A 23,652-nucleotide genomic window follows, 5' to 3' on the forward strand; every position below is an offset into this window, starting at 1 on the left:
TTTAAACTAAGGGGTTAATCATCCATTTGCAAGTGGGTGCAATGCTCTGTTAGCCTATTATATACACTGTAAAAATTTCGTTTGATTTACTGCTTTTTTCACTGTTTTTCAAATTCTGACATTTTTTATTTTTCTTAAAGGCACAGTACCGTTTTTATTTTTTGCTTGTTAACTTTCTGTAAAGTGTTTTCCAAGCTTGCTGTTCTCATTGCTAGTCTGTTTAAACATGTCTGACATAGAGGAAACTCCTTGTTCATTATGTTTAGAAGCCATGGTGGAACCCCCTCTTAGAATGTGTACCAAATGTACTGATTTCACTTTAAGTTATAAAGACCATATTCTGTCTTTAAAAGATTTATCACCAGAGGAATCTGACAAGGGGGAAGTTATGCCGACTAACTCGCCCCATGTGTCAGAGCCTTTGACTCCCGCTCAAGGGACTCACGCTCAAGAGGCGCCAAGTACATCTAGCGCGCCCATGGCGTTTACTTTACAAGACATGGCGGCAGTCATGGATAATACACTGTCAGCGGTATTATCCAGACTACCTGCGTTACGAGGAAAGCGAGACAGCTCTGGGGTTAGAATAAATACAGAGCACTCTGACGCTTTAATAGCTATGTCTGATACCCCCTCACAATATGCAGAAGCTGAGGAAGGAGAGCTTCTTTCTGTGGGTGATGTGTCTGACTCAGGGAAGATGATTAAACCTGATTCTGATATGGCAACATTTAAATTTAAGCTTGAACACCTCCGCGTGTTACTCAGGGAGGTTTTAGCTACTCTGAATGACTGCGACACCATTGCAGTGCCAGAGAAATTGTGCAGATTGGATAAATACTATGCAGTGCCTGTTTTCACTGATGTTTTTCAAATACCTAAAATGTTTTCAGAAATTATTTCTAAGGAATGGGATAGACCAGGTGTACCGTTCTCTTCCCCTCCTATTTTTAAGAAATTGTTTCCAATAGATGCCGCCACACGGGACTTATGGCAAACGGTCCCTAAGGTGGAGGGAGCAGTTTCTACCCTAGCTACGCGTACTACTATCCCCGTCGAGGACAGTTGTGCTTTCTTAGATCCAATGGATAAAAAGTTAGAGGGTTACCTTAAGAAAATGTTTATTCAACAAGGTTTTATTCTACAGCCTCTTGCATGCATTGCCCCAGTCACTGCTGCGGCGGCCTTCTGGTTTGAGTCTCTGGAGGAGGCTTTACAGGTAGAGACCCCATTGGACGATATACTTGACAAGCTTAGAGCACTTAAGCTAGCCAATTCATTTGTTTCTGATGCCATTGTTCATTTGACTAAACTAACGGCTAAGAATTCTGGTTTTGCTATTCAGGCGCGTAGGGCGCTATGGCTTAAATCATGGTCAGCTGACGTTACTTCAAAGTCTAAGCTTCTTAATATTCCCTTCAAGGGGCAGACCCTATTCGGGCCTGGTTTGAAGGAGATCATTTCTGATATCACGGGAGGAAAAGGTCATGCCCTCCCTCAGGACAGGTCTAATAAACCAAGGGCCAAACAGCCTTATTTTCGTGCCTTTCGAAACTTTAAGACGAGCGCGGCATCAACTTCCTCTAAAACAAAACAAGAGGGAACTTTTGCCCAGTCCAAGTCGGTCTGGAGACCTAACCAGGCTTGGAACAAAGGTAAGCAGGCCAAAAAGCCTGCTGCTGCCTCTAAGACAGCATGAAGGATTGGCCCCCGATCCGGTAACGGATCTGGTAGGGGGCAGACTTTCTCTCTTCGCCCAGGCTTGGGCAAGAGATGTCCAGGATCCCTGGGCGTTGGAAATTGTATCCCAGGGATATCTTCTGGACTTCAAAGCTTCCCCTCCAAAAGGGAGATTTCACCTTTCACAGTTATCTGCAAACCAGATAAAAAGAGAGGCATTCTTACATTGTGTTCAAGACCTCCTAGTTATGGGAGTGATCCACCCAGTTCCAAAGGAGGAACAGGGACAAGGCTTCTATTCAAATCTGTTTGTGGTTCCCAAAAAAGAGGGAACCTTCAGACCAATCTTAGATCTCAAGATCCTAAACAAATTTCTCAGGGTCCCATCATTCAAGATGGAGACCATTCGTACCATCCTACCTATGATCCAGGAGGGTCAATACATGACTACAGTGGATTTAAAGGATGCTTATCTTCACATTCCGATACACAAAGATCATCATCGGTTTCTCAGGTTTGCCTTCCTGGACAGGCATTACCAGTTTGTAGCTCTTCACTTTGGGTTAGCTACAGCTCCAAGAATCTTTACGAAGGTTCTGGGGTCACTTCTGGCAGTTCTAAGGCCGCGGGGCATAGCAGTGGCCCCTTATTTAGACGACATTCTGATACAGGCGTCAAATTTCCAAATTGCCAAGTCTCATACGGACATAGTTCTGGCATTTCTGAGGTCGCACGGGTGGAAAGTGAACGAAGAGAAGAGTTCTCTATCCCCTCTCACAAGAGTTTCCTTTCTGGGAACTCTGATAGATTCTGTAGAAATGAGGATTTACCTGACAGAGACCAGGTTATCAAAACTTCTAAATTCTTGCCGTGTTCTTTATTCTACTTCTCGCCCTTCGGCGGCTCAGTGTATGGAAGTAATCGGCTTAATGGTAGCGGCAATGGACATAGTGCCGTTTGCCCGCCTACATCTCAGACCGCTGCAACTCTGCATGCTCAGTCAGTGGAATGGGGATTACACAGAGTTGTCTCCTCTACTAAATCTGGATCAAGAGACCAGGGATTCTCTTCTCTGGTGGCTATCTCGGGTCCATCTGTCCAAAGGTATGACCTTTCGCAGGCCAGATTGGACAATAGTAACGACAGATGCCAGCCTTCTAGGCTGGGGGCAGTCTGGAACTCCCTGAAGGCTCAGGGATTGTGGACTCAGGAGGAGATCCTCCTCCCAATAAACATTCTGGAACTAAGAGTGATATTCAATGCTCTTCAAGCTTGGCCTCAGCTAGCGACAATGAGGTTCATCAGATTTCAGTCGGACAACATCACGACTGTGGCTTACATCAACCATCAAGGGGGAACAATGAGTTCCCTAGCGATGTTGGAAGTTTCAAAGATAATTCGTTGGGCAGAGATTCACTCTTGCCACCTATCAGCTATCCATATCCCAGGTGTAGAGAACTGGGAGACGGATTTTCTAAGTCGACAGACTTTTCATCCGGGGGAGTGGGAACTCCATCCGGAGGTGTTTGCACAATTGGTTCAACGTTGGGGCGAACCAGAACTGGATCTCATGGCGTCTCGCCAGAACGCCAAACTTCCTTGTTACGGATCCAGGTCCAGGGATCCCAAGGCAACGCTGATAGATGCTCTAGCAGTGCCTTGGTCCTTCAACCTGGCTTATGTGTTTCCACCGTTTCCTCTGCTCCTTCGCCTGATTGCCAAAATCAATTAGGAGAGAGCATCAGTGATTTTGATAGCACCTGCGTGGCCACGCAGGACTTGGTATGCAGATCTGGTGGACATGTCATCCCTTCCACCATGGACTCTGCCTCTGAGACAGGACCTTCTACTTCAGGGTCCTTTCAACCATCCAAATCTAATTTCTCTGAGACTGACTGCCTGGAGATTGAACGCTTGATTTTATCAAAGCGTGGCTTCTCCGAGTCAGTCATTGATACCTTAATTCAGGCACGAAAGCCTGTCACCAGGAAAATCTATCATAAGATATGGCGTAAATATCTTTATTGGTGTGAATCCAAGGGTTACTCATGGAGTAAAGTCAGGATTCCCAGGATATTATCTTTTCTCCAAGAAGGATTGGAAAAGGGATTGTCTGCTAGTTCCTTAAAGGGACAGATTTCTGCTCTGTCTATTCTTTTACACAAGCGTCTGGCGGATGTTCCAGACGTTCAGGCGTTTTGTCAGGCTTTAGTTAGAATCAAGCCTGTGTTTAAACCAGTTGCTCCGCCATGGAGTTTAAATTTGGTTCTTAAAGTTCTCCAAGGGGTTCCGTTTGAACCTCTTCATTCCATAGATATCAAGCTTTTATCTTGGAAAGTTCTGTTTTTGGTAGCTATTTCCTCGGCTCGTAGAGTTTCCGAGTTATCTACCTTACAGTGTGATTCCCCTTATCTGATCTTCCATGCAGATAAGGTAGTTTTGTGTACCAAACCTGGGTTTTTACCTAAGGTGGTATCTAATAAGAATATTAATCAGGAGATTGTTGTTCCGTCATTGTGTCCTAATCCTTCTTCAAAGAAGGAACGTCTATTACACAATCTGGACGTGGTTCGTGCTTTAAACTTTTATTTACAAGCTACTAAAGATTTTCGTCAAATATCTGCTTTGTTTGTTGTCCACTCTGGACAGAGGAGAGGCCAAAAGGCTTCGGCAACTTCTCTTTCGTTTTGGCTAAGAAGTATAATACGCTTTGCTTATGAGACTGCTGGTCAGCAGCCTCCTGAAAGGATTACAGCTCATTCTACTAGAGCTGTGGCTTCCACATGGGCTTTTAAAAATGAGGCTTCTGTTGAACAGATTTGCAAGGCGGCGACTTGATTTGATACTTTTGCTTCTTCGGAGGCTATTTTTGGGGAGAAAGGTTTTACAGGCAGTGGTACCTTCCGTTTAAGTTCCTGCCTTGTCCCTCCCTTCATCCGTGTACTTTAGCTTTGGTATTGGTATCCCACAAGTAATGGATGATCCATGGACTGGATACACCTTACAAGAGAAAACATAATTTATGCTTACCTGATAAATTTATTTCTCTTGTGGTGTATCCAGTCCACGGCCCGCCCTGTCATTTTAAGGCAGGTATATTTTATTTTTAAACTACAGTCACCACTGCACCCTATGGTTTCTACTTTTTCTTGCTTGTCTTCGGTCGAATTACTGGAGGTGGCAGTTAGGGGAGGAGCTATATAGACAACTCTGCTGTGGGTGATCCTCTTGCAGCTTCCTGTTGGGAAGGAGAATATTCCACAAGTAATGGATGATCCGTGGACTGGATACACCACAAGAGAAATACATTTATCAGGTAAGCATAAATTATGTTTTCTCACAATTTTTATTTATGAACAAACGCCTATTTAATCTCTTACTTATTGGTGCACAATGCCTCTATTCTTATTAGATTGTATAATGTGTCTAAAAAGCAACGCTGTAAGTCTTTCCTCCATAGAGGATAATACCATTTGTATGGAAAGGCAACAACGTGAGCTTTTTTTCTTTATGGCATAGATGTCTTTATATACCTATTTTATTTGTGTTTGTACAGTTTGTTCACAATATTTCTAAAAAAGACAAGCCCCTATGTAGTTGCCATCGTTAAGTCCCCAGCATGAATCACGCTCACCGATAATAAGATGTACCAAATACGATGCTCATTCATATTGTTGTTTACCTGTGACATGGATGTTAGTGCCGACACGGTGTATATCTGAGATCGAGTTGATCTATGTATCCTAATATTTCGTTGTGTCTTAGATCTAAATGCTGATGCCGACACGGTGTACTTCCGTGTTTCTGTTTGATCCGAAATCCGATTGGTCTATGTGTGCTAGTGTTGGAATGGAGCGCATATGTTCGCAGACAGACCTATCCTGGTGAAGAGGTGTGTTCATTTTCACGCCCCTATCTACAGCTGATAGCTGTCATCGGAATACTTGTATGGTTCCTTATTGTATTAACCACTTTGTTTTGGTATATTTAAGACTCAACTTAAATTCCTTTCTCAGTTGTTTTATAATACAAAATTGTTCTATATTAATTTAGCCTTACACATGAATTTGTAAGCATGAGACCTATTACTAATTAATAATTAACATGTGAATGTGATACCTGTTAACAATATCAGGGTAATAGTATAACTAAAAATACTAATCCACTGGTAGAAGTGGAATAGTGTAAACTAGTGTATGACTCATCTATATCACACTAGTAAATCCATAAATAGAGCCATAGGTGTTACACCTTCTAAATTAGTGTGGACATATAACACTACTATTTATCACAACAAAAATCGTATATTAGCCTGAAGGTGTAATGTGTATAATAATATCGACCCAGATATGTGCAAATGTAAATATTCAAATGTAACTAAATCGTGACATGTGGTATCTTATGAACTAATAAAATATTGTATTAATATTAATAGGTACCCTACTTAGTATGTATTCTATAAGCAACCTCTAAATCTAGTTTTAAATGTAGCCCATATGTGTTTGTATGTATGTGTGTGTATGTGTATATATATATATATATATATATATATATATATATATATATATATATATATATATATATATATATATATATATATATATATATATATATATATATATACATATATATATACATACAAAACAATTTCCAGCTCAGCCCTCCAAAAGGTTAACAGCCTGGGTGCAAGGATAAAGTGCATATGTAGACAAAAGGATGCACTCACAGGACTTTCACAAAAAACACAATTTAATGTAGGAACGTTTTCGGGGTTCACAACCCCTTCATCAGCTTATAAACAAGACATAAATCAAACCTTTTATAGTGTAAATAATCATAAACACAAACCTAGTGCCCTCCTAAAGTGCGCCAAAACTTTGAGTGTGGAACGCATATTGCGTTCCACTGTGAGAGCCGAAACCGGAAGTTGTGATACGTCACTTCCGGTTTTCGGCGATAATGTACAATATACAAAATTGTTACAAAATAGAATAGAATAACATGCTTATTGCATAAGTGAATCCACAATCTATTTAGTGATGCAAATGAGCATAATGTAAATGTGTAAAACTCGTCATGCAGTGTAACGAACGGGCCAATCATGTGTGAGTGTATACATAGATCGTCATAGTGACAGTTGTCATAGTAGCGGTAAACAACACTGCCAGGTGCTAAAATGTAGGCAACAACCTAGAAATAGACAAGGAACATATTGATATAATATGTATGAAGTGAAAGTGAGAACCTTTAGTTGTATAGGCTTGTCACTAATAAATAAAAATTTAAAAGTAACTTGTGGGAATTGTTGCGGAGCGTTAATTAGTAACGCTGTGACAAACTAAAAGCAGCTACCTGGGAAAATCATAAGTGGTATGCTAAAAAGCATCAGATCTTGTGTTAGCCACCTTTTAGACAGCATCTGATCCAGGGATATGACATTTTTAGATACCAGTAGTGGCATATGTTTAGATATATAATAAAAGGATATCCATCAATCTCAGGTCAGCATGGCAGAATTCATTTATATAACAGACCTAGAGATACATGAAAGTATGCATATATTTAAGATCAATCTGCGACAGTGTATGGAATGGGTAACATTTAAGTGCCCTTAAAAGGCTACTTCATTCTTTATGTGTCCACATATATTAAGTCTAACTAGGCTACAAAATTAGAGTAGACTGTCCAACCAGTACCCCGCTGTGCCAGAGAGGTATATGTGATGAATTCCATCATCCCCACACCAACCGGAGGTACACTATCAAGCATTCTATTACGTGTACTACTACATACGTAGTGAACCTGCTTTTCTGTCCATGCTCATGTTTTTATGTGGGTAAAACCTCTGGCACATTACGCGAGCGCATGGCAAACCACCGGCACGCTATAAGAGCTGCATTGAAACACGGGGATTCTGAACAGCCCGTGGCACGCCATTGTGCTAACAAAGGCCACGCTGTCTGTTCGATACGATACATTTTGATTGATCATATACCACCACTTGATCAGGGTGGAGACTGAAACAAATTACTCCTCAAGTGTGAAGCCCAGTGGATGTTCAGATTGGGCACGATACAGCCTGGAGGGTTGAACACCATGCCGGACTTTAAGAGCCTTGTATGACCCTGATGGGTAGTGCCACTTACTAGGGGTATGACTTAGGGGCATTGTGGCTCCGTTTAGTTTCAGGCTTTACTTTCCCTTGGTGGGGAGGGAGGGCCCGTTACTTACGACACAATGGAGTGGTAGCATCCTGCTCCCATCTCCTTTAGTGGAAGCCTGGCCCTTCTGTTTCTATTTCCCGTTCTTGCACTAATTACCCATCTTGTGGGCATTACGGATCATCTTCATCACATATACCTCTCTGGCACAGCGGGGTACTGGTTGGACAGTCTACTCTAATTTTGTAGCCTAGTTAGGCTTGATATATGTGGACACATAAATAATGAAGTAGCCTTTTAAGGGCACTTAAATGTTACCCATTCCATACACTGTCGCAGATTGATCTTGAATATATGCATACTTTCATGTATCTCTAGGTCTGTTATCTAAATGAATTCTGCCATGCTGACCTGAGATTGATGGATACCCTTTTATTATATATCTAAACATATGCCACTGCTGTCTAAAAGGTGGCTAACCCAAGATCTGATGCTTTTTAGCATACCACTTATGATTTTCCCAGGTAGCTGCTTTTAGTTTGTCACAGCGTTACTAATTAACGCTCCGCAACAATTCCCACAAGTTACTTTTAAATTTTTATTTATTAGTGACAAGCCTATACAAATAAAGGTTCTTACTTTACTTTATACATATTATATCAATATGTTCCTTGCCTATTTCCAGGTTGTTGCCTACACTTTAGCACCTGGCAGTGTTGTTTACTGCTACTATGACAACTGTCACTATGACGATCTATGTATACACTCACACATGATTGGCCCGTTCGTTACACTGCATGACGAGTTTTACACATTTACATTATGCTCATTTGCATCACTAAATAGATTGTGGATTCACTTATGCAATAAGCATGTTATTCTATTCTATTTTGTAACAATTTTGTATATTGTACATTATCGCCGAAAACCGGAAGTGACGTATCACAACTTCCGGTTTCGGCTCTCACAGTGGAACGCAATATGCGTTCCACACTCTAAGTTTTGGCGCACTTTAGAAGGGCACTAGGTTTGTGTTTATGATTATTTACACTATAAAAGGTTTGATTTATGTCTTGTTTATAAGCTGATGAAGGGGTTGTGAACCCCAAAAACGTTCCTACATTAAATTGTGTTTTCTCCTACATTGGTGTATCCGGTCCACGGCTTCATCCTTACTTGTGGGATATTCTCTTCCCCTACAGGAAGTGGCAAAGAGAACACACAGCAGAGCTGTCCATATAGCTCCCCTTAGGCTCCGCCCCCCCAGTCATTCTCTTTGCCGCTTCTAACTAGTAGCACCTCCACGGGGGTGGTAAAGAGCATGTGGTGTTAGTTGTGGTTTTTTGTTTCTTCTATCAAGAGTTTGTTATTTTAAAATAGTACCGGCTTGTACTATTTACTCTGCAGCAGAAAGTGATGAAGATTTCTGCTAAGAGGAATATGATTTTAGCACCAGTAACTAAAATCCATGGCTGTTCCCACACAGGACTGTTGAAACCAGAGAACATCAGTTGGGGGGAACAGTTTGCAGGCTTAACTGCTTCAGGTATGATCAGTCATTTTTCTAACAAGACCATGTAATGCTAGAAGACTGTCAGATATTCCCTCTGGGATAGGTAAGCCATTTTTCTTAGACTCAGTATAAATGAATGGCTTATATTAAGGGCTCTATGCTGGTTGACACTAATTGTGGGCTTAATCGATTGCTTTTTATCATATTTTTGGCTATAAATAAGGTGTTTTTTCAAACTTTAAAACACTTTTGGGGTTTAATTTGCGCCTGGCACTTAGTTAGACACCTATTCTAGTCAGAAAGGCCCCTCCACTCTGGAATGAAGAGGGAGGAGGCCTCATTTTCGCGCCTCAATTGCGCAGTGTTTTTTGACTAGGCAGTTCATGCAGCTTCACGTGGGGAGTCCAGAAGCTCAGAAAAGGACTCCAGAGAGGCTTATTTGTTACCAAAATTACCCCTAAGGAAGGTAAAGGCCACAGTTGAAGCTGTGGCAGGGGACTGTACTGTGTTAACCGGTTAATAACTGTTATTAGCTCCGGTTTGGGCACTGAAGGGTTAATTGGTCTGAAAACTTGTGTGCAATCTTTTCAAAGCATTAAGACACTGGTGAAAATTTCATTAAAATCGGATGTATTTTTAATGGTTTTTTGATGTTTCAGTAATAAAGTGTGCACTTTTATTATTTAAAGAGACAGTAACGTTTTTGTAAAAAATAATTTTTATTGCACTGAAGTTCTGTTAATGTTTATCAAACATGTCTGATCCTTCAGATAGCCTATGTTCTGTATGTTCAAAGTCCAAGGTGGTTCCCCCATTAAATTTATGCGTGAAGTGTGCCATAGCGTCCAAGCAGCTTAAGGACCATACAATCACACTTAAAAATATAGCCTAAGATTATTCTTTAGCTGAAGGTAGTGAATATAGCTCGCTATCCTCTCCTTCTGTGTCAATACCAGCTATGCCCGCGCCAGCGTTGCCCAGTACATCTAGCGCACCGATGATGATTACCATGCAACAGTTAGCGACAGTAATGGATAACTCTCTTTCAGCATTTTTATCTAAACTGCCAGCTTTTACTAGGAAGCGTGATTGCTCAGTTTTAAATACAGAGAATGAGCAAGCAGACGCAGAGGATAATTTATCTGTAGTGCCCTCACATCAATCTGATTTGGCGGTGAGGGAGGGCCTGTCTGAGGGAGAAATTTCTGACACAGGAAAGGTTTCTCAGCAGGCAGAGCCTGATACCATAGCATTTAAATTTAAGCTAGAACACCTCCGCGCCCTACTTAAGGAGGTCCTAGCTACACTTGATGATTGTGAACCTTTGGTGGTTCCAGAAAAATTGTGTAAAATGGACAAATTCTTAGAGGTCCCAGTACACACTGATGCGTTTCCGATACCCAAGAGGGTGGCGGATATAGTGACTAGGGAATGGGAGAGACCAGGTGTACCTTTTGTTCCGGCCCCTATTTTTAAGAAAATGTTCCCCATTGTTGACCCCAGAAAGGACGCGTGGCAGATGGTCCCTAAGGTAGAGGGGGCAGTTTCAACACTAGCTAAACGCACGACTATACCAATAGAAGATAGTTGCGCTTTCAAAGATCCTATGGATAAAAAATTAGAAGGTTTGCTTAAGAAAATTTTTATTCAAGAAGGTTTTCTTCTTCAACCAATTTCTTGCATTATTCCTGTAACCACGGCAGCGTCCTTTTGGTTTGAGGAATTAGAAAACTCGCTCCAGAAGGAGACTTCTTATGATGAAGTCATGGACAGAATTCACGCTCTGAAGTTGGCTAATGCCTTCATTACAGATGCCGCTTTTCAGTTAGCTAAATTAGCGGCGAACAATTCAAGTTTTGCAATCATGGCGCGCAGAGCGCTTTGGCTAAAATCTTGGTCGGCGGATGTGTCGTCCAAAACAAAATTGCTTAACATTCCTTTCAAGGGTAAGACCCTATTCGGGCCAGAGTTGAAAGAAATTATTTCGGATATCACTGGGGGAAAGGGCCATGCCCTCCCACAAGATAGGCCTTTCAAAGCTAAAAACAAGTCTAATTTTCGTTCCTTTCGCAATTTCAGGAACGGACCAGCTGCTACCTCTTCAGCCACTAAGCAAGAGGGTAACGCATCCCAGCCCAAACCAGCATGGAAACCATTGCAAGGCTGGAACAAAGGTAAACAGGCCAAGAAGCCTGCTGCTGCTACCAAGACAGCATGAAAGATTAGCCCCCGATCCGGGACCGGGTCTAGTAGGGGGCAGACTTTCTCTCTTTGCTCGGGCTTGGGCAAGAGATGTTCCGGACCCCTGGGCACTAGAAATTGTCTCTCAGGGGTACCTTCTAGAATTCAAGGACTTTCCTCCAAAGGGAAGGTTCCACATGTCTCGCTTATCTTTAGACCAGATAAAGAGACAGGCATTCTTACATTGCGTAGAAGACCTTTTAAAAATGGGAGTGATACACCCAGTTCCGATACCGGAACAAGGGCGGGGTTTTTACTCAAACCTGTTTGTAGTTCCCAAAAAGGAAGGAACTTTCAGGCCAATTCTGGATTTAAAAATCCTAAACAAGTTCCTCAGAGTTCCATCATTCAAAATGGAAACCATTCGGACAATTTTACCAATGATCCAGGAGGGTCAATATATGACTACTGTGGACTTAAAGGATGCGTACCTGCATATTCCTATCCACAAAGATCACCATCAGTTTCTAAGGTTCGCCTTTCTGGACAAGCATTACCAGTTTGTGGCTCTTCCCTTCGGATTGGCCACTGCTCCCAGAATTTTCACAAAGGTGCTAGGGTCCCTTCTAGCGGTACTAAGGCCAAGGGGCATTGCAGTAGCACCTTATCTAGACGACATTTTAATACTAGGGTCGTCTTTTCACAAGACAAAGGCTCATACGGACATTGTTCTAGCCTTTCTAAGGTCTCACGGGTGGAAGGTGAACATAGAAAAGAGTTCTCTGTCCCCGTTCACAAGGGTTCCCTTCCTGGGAACAATAATAGACTCGGTAGAAATGAAAAATTTTCTGACGGAGGTCAGGAAGTTAAAACTTTTGAACACCTGTCGAGTTCTTCACTCCATTCCAGAACCCTCCATAGCTCAGTGCATGGAGGCAATAGGACTAATGGTTGCGGCAATGGACGTGGTTCCCTTTGCCCAAATTCATTTAAGACCATTGCAACTGTGCATGCTCGAACAGTGGAATGGGGATTATGCAGATTTGTCTCCCCAAATACAAATGGACCAGAAAACCAGAGACTCACTCCTCTGGTGGTTGGCTCAGGATCACCTGTCTCAGGGAATGAGTTTCCGCAGACCGGAGTGGATCATTGTCACGACCGACGCCAGCCTCTTAGGCTGGGGTGCGGTCTGGGAGTCCCTGAAAGCTCAGGGTCTATGGTCTCGGGAAGAATCTCTTCTCCCGATAAACATTTTGGAATTGAGAGCGATATTCAATGCGCTCCAGGCGTGGCCTCAACTAGCGGAGGCCAAATTCATCAGACAACATGACGACTGTAGCGTACATCAATCATCAGGGGGGAACAAAGAGTTCCCTGGCGATGAGGGAGGTATCCAAGATCATCAAATGGGCGGAGGATCACTCCTGCCATCAATCAGCAATTCACATCCCAGGAGTGGACAACTGGGAAGCGGATTATCTGAGTCATCAGACTTTCCATCCGGGGGAGTGGGAACTTCACCCGGAGGTTTTTGCCCAGTTAACTCAACTATGGGGCATTCCAGATCTGGATCTGATGGCGTCACGTCAGAACTCCAAAGTTCCACGTTACGGGTCCAGGTCCAGGGATCCCAAAGCGACATTAGTAGATGCCTTAGTGGCGCCTTGGTCGTTCAATCTAGCTTATGCCTTTCCACCGTTTCCACTTCTCCCCCGGCTAGTAGCCAGGATCAAACAGGAGAAGGCTTCGGTAATTCTGATAGCTCCTGCGTGGCCACGCAGGACTTGGTATGCAGACCTGGTGAATATGTCATCGGTTCCACCATGGAAGCTACCTTTGAGGCAGGACCTTCTAACTCAAGGTCCATTCGAACATCCAAACCTAGTTTCTCTGCAACTGACTGCTTGGAGATTGAACGCTTGATTCTAGCGAAGCGTGGGTTTTCGGAATCAGTTATAGATACTTTGATCCAGGCTAGAAAGCCTGTCACCAGGAAGATTTACCATAAGATATGGCGGAAATATCTTTTCTGGTGTGAATCCAAGGATTACTCATGGAGTAAGATTAGGATTCCAAGGATACTATCCTTTCTCCAAGAAGGATTGGAGAAAGGTCTATCAGCTAGTTCTTTAAAAGGACAGATATCTGCCCTGTCTGTTTTGTTACACAAGCGTTTGGCAGCCGTGCCAGATGTTCAGGCGTTTGTACAGGCTTTAGTCAGAATCAAGCCTGTCTACAGACCTGTGGCCCCTCCATGGAGCCTAAATTTAGTTCTTTCAGTTCTTCAGGGGGTTCCGTTTGAACCTCTACATTCCATAGATATTAAGTTACTATCTTGGAAAGTTTTGTTTTTGGTTGCTATTTCTTCTGCTAGAAGAGTGTCTGAATTGTCTGCTTTGCAGTGTAATTCACCTTATCTGGTGTTCCATGCAGATAAGGTTGTTTTGCGTACCAAACCTGGTTTCCTTCCAAAAGTTGTTTCTAATAAGAATATTAACCAGGAGATTGTTGTTCCTTCTCTGTGTCCTAATCCAGCTTCTAAGAAGGAACGACTGTTACACAATCTTGATGTGGTTCGTGCTTTAAAGTTCTATTTACAAGCAACTAAAGATTTCAGACAAACATCATCCTTGTTTGTTGTCTATTCTGGTAAGAGGAGAGGTCAAAAAGCGACTGCTACCTCTCTTTCCTTCTGGCTAAAGAGCATCATCAGATTGGCTTATGAGACTGCTGGACAGCAGCCTCCTGAACGAATTACAGCTCATTCCACCAGAGCTGTTGCTTCCACATGGGCTTTCAAGAATGAGGCTTCTGTTGAACAGATTTGTAAGGCAGCGACTTGGTCTTCACTGCATACATTCACCAAATTTTACAAATTCGATACTTTTGCTTCTTTGGAGGCTATTTTTGGGAGAAAGGTTTTACAAGCAGTGGTGCCTTCCGTTTAGGTTACCTGACTTGTTCCCTCCCTTCATCCGTGTCCTGAAGCTTTGGTATTGGTTCCCACAAGTAAGGATGAAGCCGTGGACCGGATACACCAATGTAGGAGAAAACAGAATTTATGTTTACCTGATAAATTCCTTTCTCCTACGGTGTATCCGGTCCACGGCCCACCCTGGCATTTGGTCAGGTTTAAATTTATTTTTCCAAACTACAGTCACCACTGCACCCTATGGTTCTCCTTTTTCTCCTAACCGTCGGTCGAATGACTGGGGGGGCGGAGCCTAAGGGGAGCTATATGGACAGCTCTGCTGTGTGTTCTCTTTGCCACTTCCTGTAGGGGAAGAGAATATCCCACAAGTAAGGATGAAGCTGTGGACCGGATACACCGTAGGAGAAAGGAATTTATCAGGTAAACATAAATTCCGTTTTTTGTGAAAGTCCTGTGAGTGCATCCTTTTGTCTATATATATATATATATATATATATATATATATATATATATATATATATATATATATATATATGTAGCTTCACCAAAATACAGAAACAGACCAGGATTTTTTCAAACGTGGAGTCAAATTTATTGACGTTTCGGGGTGTAAACCGATAAGTCAATAAATTTGACTCCACGTTTGAAAAAATCCTGGTCTGTTTCTGTTTTTTGGTGAAGCTGTATTATTGGCACAGAACAACCGGGTGGTTGACTTCAGGAGGGCAGATTCACAACAAGTTGGTTATATATATATATATATATATATATATATATATATATATATATATATATATATATATATATATGTGTGTGTGTGACAGTATATAGAAAGAACTATATACATTATATACTGTATACATGTGTGTGTGACAGTATAATACGTTATATACTGTATATATGTGTGTGACAGTATATAGCACTATATGCATTATATATTGTGTGTGTATATATATATATATATATATGTGTGTGTGTGTGTAACAGTATATAGAACTATATACATTATATACTGTATATATGTGTGTATATACTGTATATATCTGTGTGTTTATATATACATTGTATGAATATATGAAATCTCTCTAGAGTAAGTTATTCACCCTCATGTGTTGTGTTAATAGGTTTTATTCACTTTGATCTATTTGTGACCAGGGAATCACTTACGTAGTCCTGGTCTGTGTGTGATGCTGAGAAACGGGCGTTAAGAGTCACTTATTAACGATTGTGAAAATGAAGAGACTCTTCTCCCTATGACGATGAACTGTACATGAGACCCCTCTCTCTGTGTTACTCTGAAGATCACGTACAATAAACGCCACTGCATTTGCCGCTAAACGATAGACATTATACAACATCTGACAAACTCAGTTTCGCTGAACAAGATACTGTCTAGTAGGACCATGGACCAAACCTCAGACCTTACTGATGCACGCGGAGGTAAGCAGGACGTCACATGTCACCTGGTTTTGTCAAACCTCAAGCTCTTTTTCTTTCCAAAAGCATGGAGAGTCCACAAATCCTTTCTAATTACTAGTGGGAATTCAACTCCTGGCCACCAGGTGGAGGCAAAGAACACCCCTAGCAAAGCTTCAAGTATCCCTCCTACTTCCCACAATCCCCAGTCATTCTTTGCCTGTGTACATCGTAGTTGGTGAGCGAAGATGATGTCTGAAGAAAATCAAGTTTTAATCCTTTAATGGGTATTTTCCTTGCAAGCAAGGATTGGGGCAATGCTGTGTCCGTGTAATCCTCTTTAGTTAGAGTAATGGTGGCTATTAGCTGTTGGAGGTCGGTGATGTTGTCCTTACTTTAACTCCAAAAATCTATGCTAACCTCTATATAAAAAACCAGGGTTGGTTACTCTGCTTTTCTTGTATCTTAATACAAACGAAAATGATATTGCGCTAAATCTGGACCAAATCTATCTAAAATGCAAATATTTAGAATAGAATTCTTAATTGATATTAATAACTATTATTTAAACTACTATATAAAATACCAAAAATGTGAAGTTGTAGCTTTAAGGAAACTTCATACGTTGTGTGTGTGTGATAGTTGAACACATATATATACAAAAAAATATTGATTCGATGCCGTGGCGTAGAAACCTCAAAGTGGTTATTATAATACTAAGACACTAAAATGCTAATGATGATACTAAAATGTATAAACACATAAATAATTGTATCAAATCCCAAATTGTGTGGTGAGGTTGTTTTGCTCTCGTTTCACACCCGCAATAATTCGGGCTACAGACTGTTAAAATGTCAAAATCCTTCCTTATTGTGAATGTCCCCAGTGTGCAGATGCACAGTACCTTATAAGAGTTCCAGCATAAAGGGTGTTTCTTGATACATTCAATGTGTTGGGTATGTCCGATCTTGTTTACGGATTTAGTATCCTGTTAGGGACGGAGTTTCTCCGGTGCTGCTTTTGTCCAGCCTGGTAGTCCCTCACTTGGCTTGTTAAATGAATGATATGGAAAACAGAAGATGAAAAAAGCGCACACGAAGTACGATTCAAGTGAAGTTTTTAATTAAATTCATGCACACGCAACACAAACTGTTGCACTTACTAGAAATAGGTTAAAAATAGGCAGTTGGAACAGACGTTGTGATGGTATTGCTTCTGGGTTGATTGTAAACGCAATCCGATAGTGATGTTAAACACACTAGCTTCAAGCTCTGCTGGGCATCCGGATTGCCTCCCGCAGGTATCAGTAGCCAGGTCCACAGAAGATGTCAACTGTCTGATTGATATAGAGTCCTCGAAGCGTTTCCCCCGATCTGCGGTCTGACTTTTTCAAGAGGTTTAGTATTGGAATTTTCTTGTATCTCCAGGTCCCTGTCAGCAGTCTGGTGACGCTAACCGACCTGGAGCTGCTGTGACTGCTCCACAGCAGAAGACCCTGAGGGTAAGTCCTTTCATTTATATTTCACAGTACGGAAGATATCAATAAGGAGTGGGATAATCAGGGACCTAGTGGGACCTGCTACCCTCAGAAGGGGTTTGTATGTTTATTTTATATATCCGTTATAATGGGATATGTTGCAGCTGAGCAGCTATCTGACTTTATGCCAGGGACAGGGGAGTTTGCCACTTCCATTTCTACAGTTAAGCCCAGGATTATGGTGTGTGGGATACGGCTGCCCTTGGAACTAAGATGGTTTGTGCTCAGCAATAGCCCCTCATTCCCATTTTTCTTCCCTGCACGGTCAGTTTTTACGGATTTTTAAAGTGTTCTAATGGGCATAGTTATTTTTGGGATTGTTTAATGTCCGTATTTTTGATTCGGACTGTTTATGGCGCAGTTATTTTGAGCTCCTGATAGTTGTTGCACAGGCTATGGCCGTTTGCGCCCAAACCGCTAGGCCTGTCAGATTTCCACTCCTCTGCTATCGAGTGAGAGACACAGTACAGTCACTAATCCTGCACTTATTGCTCCTTACGGCAGTATGCACATATCCTTATTCTAGGGAGAACCGCCATTGTAGGCGGTTGCAATAGCGCATCTTTGTCAGTGCAGGGGTGCGCTCTATTTATTAGAGTTGAGCTCTACGCAGATTAATACTGTTTGCCTTTTGTTTTTATTATCGGCACCTCATTTTGCTTAATAGGAGATCCGCTGACTTCAGATATGTATTGGCGCCATTTTGGGAAATAGCGATTCTATTTCCCGCCTCGAGCAGTGAGGTTTGATCACATTGTGTTCAGTGCAATCATTATCTGAGCTTCAATTCATCCTGTTATTATTCAGCTTTTGTATACTGATAATGTGTTTATATACTGCCACTAGAACATAAGAGTGTTTTTTATAAAAGATAAAAAGAAAATATATGTTCCTGCAGTTTTAATTTTCATGACATTTTTCTCATGAAAAATAGTGTTTTCCTAGTATTTGCCGCCATCTGGTGGCAGCTCAATGCTAATGCATACTCCTTTTAGTATTCTCTGTCATGTAACTCATACAGATAAGGTTTACTAAGATAAGATTGTGCTTAATACATGGTTTTTAAGTAAAATGAATTACTACACCTGCAATACCATTCTCTCTCATTGATTATAATAACCTTTTTATATTTTGTGTGTATGCAGCATATTTTTCATAGCTTGAGATTGACGCGCTGTTAGGGTAACATTTTATATCTGTACATTATTCATAATAATGTTTTCTATATTATCCTTCTATGACCTAATTCTTGGTCATACCTTTCACATTTTATGTATATGCATTGTAATCCCTCATATTGGGGTGATTTCTCATGTCTAGGTAATAGGAAATCGTCCTAGGTGACATATATATATATATATATATATATATATATATATAGTGGTAATAGGACACTAACTTATTTTTATTTGTTACCATATTTTAGTATAGGGTCTCTTCAAGATAATCTCTATCTATTGTAATGTTTTCTACTAATGTCTGTGACAGTGTTACACTTCATAACCTATATCTATTTAGTGATCTTAGGACAATAATATGTTGATTTTTATCCTTAATGTTATGGGTTCCTGGTTTATTTTTCCTCTTATTGAAGAAATTTCGGCTTTGTTCTTTGACTTTATGTCATTTCTTTGTCACATACATATACTTTTTAGGATCATGGGATCCAATTGTTTCATTGTTTTATTTATAGGAATACAATATTATATTTTTTCAGTATGGTTTCATGTATCATACTTCATTTCTTAGTGTTTTTAGGACACTAATATATTTATTTCTATGTTTTGTTTATAGGAATACTATATTATTATTTTACTCCTTTTGAGGTGATATTTACGAACGTCTCTGACACGTATTGTTTCATATATCATACTCAATTTCTTAGTGTTTCTATGTTCTATTTATAGAGATACTATGTTATAATCTTTCTCTTACTGAGGTGATGTTGGGTAATATCTGTGACAAGTATGGTCTCATGTATCATACTTATTTACTTAGTGTTTTTAGGACACTAGTATATTTCTTTCTTTTTTTTTTTTTTTTTTAAATACTTCTAAGTATTTATCTTGTGGGAATGGTACGTTAAACTGTTCTGTTATGAATTGGTTACACAATGCCATTTTAAATTGGGCCATAGTAGGTGCAGAAGCTGCTTTCCATGATTTAAAAATGAGGTTATGTGCTGTTAGTATAATAGTATTTATCAGGCTATAGTTCTTAGTGATACCCTGGAATTTTACCACAAAGAAGATTTCAATTGGGGAAAATTTATGGTCCAATTTCAAAACTACCGTCATCCAAAATGTAATTTTCCCCCAATATTGACATATCTTAGGGCAGCTCCATAAACAATGGAATAAGTCAGCTCCTATAGATGAACATCTGGGGCAGAGCACTTTTGTTTTGTACCATTTAGAGAGGACAGCAGGTGTAAGGTATCTCTGCAGCCCAATTTTTATCTGTGACTCCCTCCAAGTTGTCGGGACCCAGCTCTGTTGGATTATTTTAAAGTTCCCGACAATAATCACCTCATCAATTTCTGGGAATAGAATAGACCACCTAGCAACCATTTCGTTAACTTGCAGATTTGATGCTTTCTGATTTAACAATAAATATAAAGGGGAAATAGCGTATATTCCTGCCGCGTAAATAGAGATCCTAGGCTGTAGTTCACCCATAGTCCAATTGTTCCCATGTTTTGTGCTCAGCTCCCAGAGAAAATGTCTAACTTGAAGGTAGGCATAGAACTCTCGCGCTCCTAACGCATATCACTGGATGTCCTTCTGTATCTCGAATTTGACCCAAGGTCTGAAGGCCTTTTGCTTCCCATTCTCTGAATATCTGATTATAGAGGCCGGGACTAAACTAATATTGTGAGACATAAGGAGAGATTCCCACTTCTGTACACAGTCTTTGCCAGGCCACAATGACATTCTTGAAGGTAGCTAGATAGAATATATTGGAAGGCAGTGACGTGAGAGGGCAGTGCAGAAGAGCCTTTAACTGGAAGGGAGCTACAGCCTGAGATTCCCAGATAAAAGATGTAATCTGCTCCTTCTCAGTTAACCAATCTAATGCAAATCTAGCTATAATAACCAAATTATATGTCGGAATATTAGGGAGTGCCAAGCCAGCTGATGCCTTGGAATTCATGAGCTTAAGGGAAGCAATCCGTGGTCTCTTGCCATTCCATAGAAATTTGGAGCAGGCTTTATTGTATATAGTGATATCTTTTTTATGCAAAAACCACGGAATGTTTTGCAATACATAGAGGAGTTTTGGAAAGATAACTGATTTAATCAGGGTCACCCGAGCGGTTAACGAAATTGGAAACCTCGCCCAATCCTCGAGCTTTTTCTTGCACGAGTCCAGTACCATCCTATGATTTAATCTATACCATTCTTCCGAGTTTCTGGATAAACGTAAACCCAGATATGTAATCTGGGAAACTTCTTGAAAAGGATGTTTCACATATAGTGGCGAGTTTTTATGTATCCACATTAATTCTGATTTAGAAGTATTGATCTTAAATCCAGATATTTCCCCAAACTCTTGGGTAATACTCTGTAGAATAGGTAAAGATACTTTAAGATTAGATAGAAATAATAGGAGATCATCCGCGTATAGGAGAAGCACCAGCTTTTCGCCCGCCAATGAAATCCCCTCCAGTTCTTGCCGTAATCGAATAGCCAGGGGTTCTATATTGAGATTACAAAGGAAGGGTGAAAGTGGGCAGCCCTGTCTAGTCCCTCTAAATAGGTCAAATCGTTGTGTAGAAGTATTATTAACAATCACCGCAGAAGAGGGGGTGCTATAAATTAAGCGTATGTAGTTGTTAAAGGATCCTGTAAACCCAAATTGGTCCACCACAGAGAACAGATGATCCCAGTTGACCCTATCAAAAGCCTTCTCGGCATCAACCGTTAGATTGGCCTTATCTATACTTTCGTCAGGTTCCGAAGACTTGTATTTATTCCAGAAAGATTCAATCAAGATCAGAAGTTTCCTCGTATTCTTTACGGGATTACGTCCGGGCATAAAACCGGATTGATTCCCATAAAGGGTTTCAGCCGTGAGGCTATGATAGCTGCTAACAGTTTATAATCAGTGTTCAGGACCGAAATGGGTCTAAAGGAGCTTGGTAACTCAGGGTCCTTACCCTTTTTTAAGATCAATGAAATATTTGCAGATGAAAAGAGAGTGGAGCATCGAGTGTTCTCTGAGAAATAAAAATTAAATAACTTAGTTAATATAGGCATCACCTGTGGTTGTAGGATTCTGTAGTATTCGATAGGGAGAGCATCTGGACCGGCAGCTTTGTTGGGTTTCGCATTCTTAATTGCCCATGCTATTTCATCTTCAGTAATGGGTGCGTTAATAGCGTCTCTAGCCTCTATTGCTAAGCGTGGTACTTTAATCTTACTCCAGAATGCCTCTTTCTTATCTAATTTGAGGGAGTCTTGTCTATACAAATTCTGAAAGAATTCAGAAAACACTTTTTCAATATCTGCGTGCCTCGTGTATCTCCTGTCTCCTTGTTTGATAGCAGTGATAGCACGTCTAGGAGACGAGTTGGCTAAACTCGCTAAAAACTTCGCCGATCTGCCCGTGAAGCCCCCGTATCTAGCTTTCATTTTAATTTCTTCCTGGGCACTAACCTGTTTCATATGTGTGTCTCGAAGTGTCTTTGCTGTAGTGTAAGCCTCCCAGCTTTCTCTAGTGTGCCTAATGATATAGGATCTATAAGTTTTCTTAACGCGATTGGCTAATTGTCTAGCCACTGAACTACAGTATTTTGACCAATAGAGTGTATAAGATTTAATCTCTCCGCGTAAAACGGCCTTAGAGGCTTCCCAAAATATCTCAATTTTATCTATATAATTACCATTATTATCAAAATAATCCGCCCACCTTGAACGTAAATGCTGCTGAAATTTAATGTTGTTACATAGATATCTAGGGAAGGAAATATGGTTCGCTCCGAACCGCTTATGGCCAATATCAAGATTTAGTGCTATGACAGCATGGTTAGAAATAACAATGTCTTCGATTCCCGTGGCCCAGTTCCGGCCAAGCATTGTTTCTGATATCGGAAAATAGTCAAGCCGGGAAAATGAACGTTGGACATGGGATACACACGTATAGGTACGATCATCCGGATTCTGTACCGCCATAGATCGACCAGGCCCAAATGAGAGCATAGTTTCTGAAAGATCCGTACTTTTCTGCCTCTGCTATTTAACTCTCTTTTATTAGAGCTATCCAAAAAGGGGTCTGCTAGTAGATTAAGATCTCCAGCAATAATTAGATTTAGTCCTATAAATTTATGTAGCTTTACGGAAAGGGCTGACCAGAATGTATGGTCGATTTGATTGGGTCCGTATATGTTACAAAGTATGTATCTAGTGTGATTAACTTCCACTTCCAATATTAAAAATCTCCCTTCGGGATCAGACTACGTATTAATTATTTGATATTCTAATTTCCGATTTATCAGAATTGCGACCCCCCCTCTTCCTTGAAGTGAATGGAGCCGCTACCACTTCCCCCACCCACTTAGATTTAAGTTTGGGGATTTCAATAGCATTAAGATGTAGTTCTTGTAAGAGAACTATATCGGGGTTAAATTTACCCAGATGTTTTATTATGGCTTTTCTTTTAATTGGAGAGTTAATGCCCCCTACGTTCCAGGATAATAGATTAAGGTTGTATGCCATTAACACTATTCATCTTACCGACCCCTACCCTCCGAAGGGTACTCCATATACTCTAAAGCGGGACTAGGGACCACCGTCCGGAAGGTGGTAGTCAAGTAAGAGAGAAAAAGAAGAGAAAAAAAAAAAAAAGGGAGGAGCGGGAAAGGGAGAGGAGAATAAGGAGAGAAAAAAAAAAGAGACACATCGTGGCACCCAACCCCCCCACCCCCCCCACAAAAAATTTAAAAAAAAAAACACCATTTCTACAACTAACATAATTTGCAATGTAAATACCATAGCTACCAAAAACATATCTCATAGTGACTAGATGTTTAAATTCTAAGATCAAAGAGCATATACTTAATACAATTCGGTACGTGATCAAGGTACACCTGCTTCCCTACAAAAGGTCTCAGCCTCCATAACATTATTGAGTGTGTGTGTAGTACCATCTTTCTGTACAATTAACTTTGCCTGGTAGATCAGCCTGATTTTGTAGTTTTCTTTCTGTAGTCTCCCATAAAAAAAAGACA

At 40.8% G+C, this 23,652-nt stretch overlaps 1 protein-coding gene across 2 annotated transcripts in view; it reads left to right on the forward strand.

Annotated features, from left to right (window-relative positions):
• LOC128666730 (oocyte zinc finger protein XlCOF6.1-like) overlaps positions 1 to 23,652 on the forward strand; it is a 108,663-nt gene that overhangs the window by 12,533 nt on the left and 72,478 nt on the right. The window contains exons 2-3 of one of the 2 annotated variants that reach the window (XM_053721480.1): positions 5,446 to 5,572; positions 15,595 to 15,910. In XM_053721480.1, the coding sequence (XP_053577455.1) occupies positions 15,874 to 15,910 (37 nt within the window). In that variant the 5' untranslated portion in view covers positions 5,446 to 5,572; positions 15,595 to 15,873. The remainder of the gene's footprint in view (positions 1 to 5,445; positions 5,573 to 15,594; positions 15,911 to 23,652) is intronic. The other variant, XM_053721481.1, reaches the window with a different exon arrangement.

Source organism: Bombina bombina, chromosome 7 (genome assembly GCF_027579735.1).
Source record: "Bombina bombina isolate aBomBom1 chromosome 7, aBomBom1.pri, whole genome shotgun sequence".
In the NCBI taxonomy this organism is placed as follows: Eukaryota; Metazoa; Chordata; class Amphibia; order Anura; family Bombinatoridae; genus Bombina; species Bombina bombina.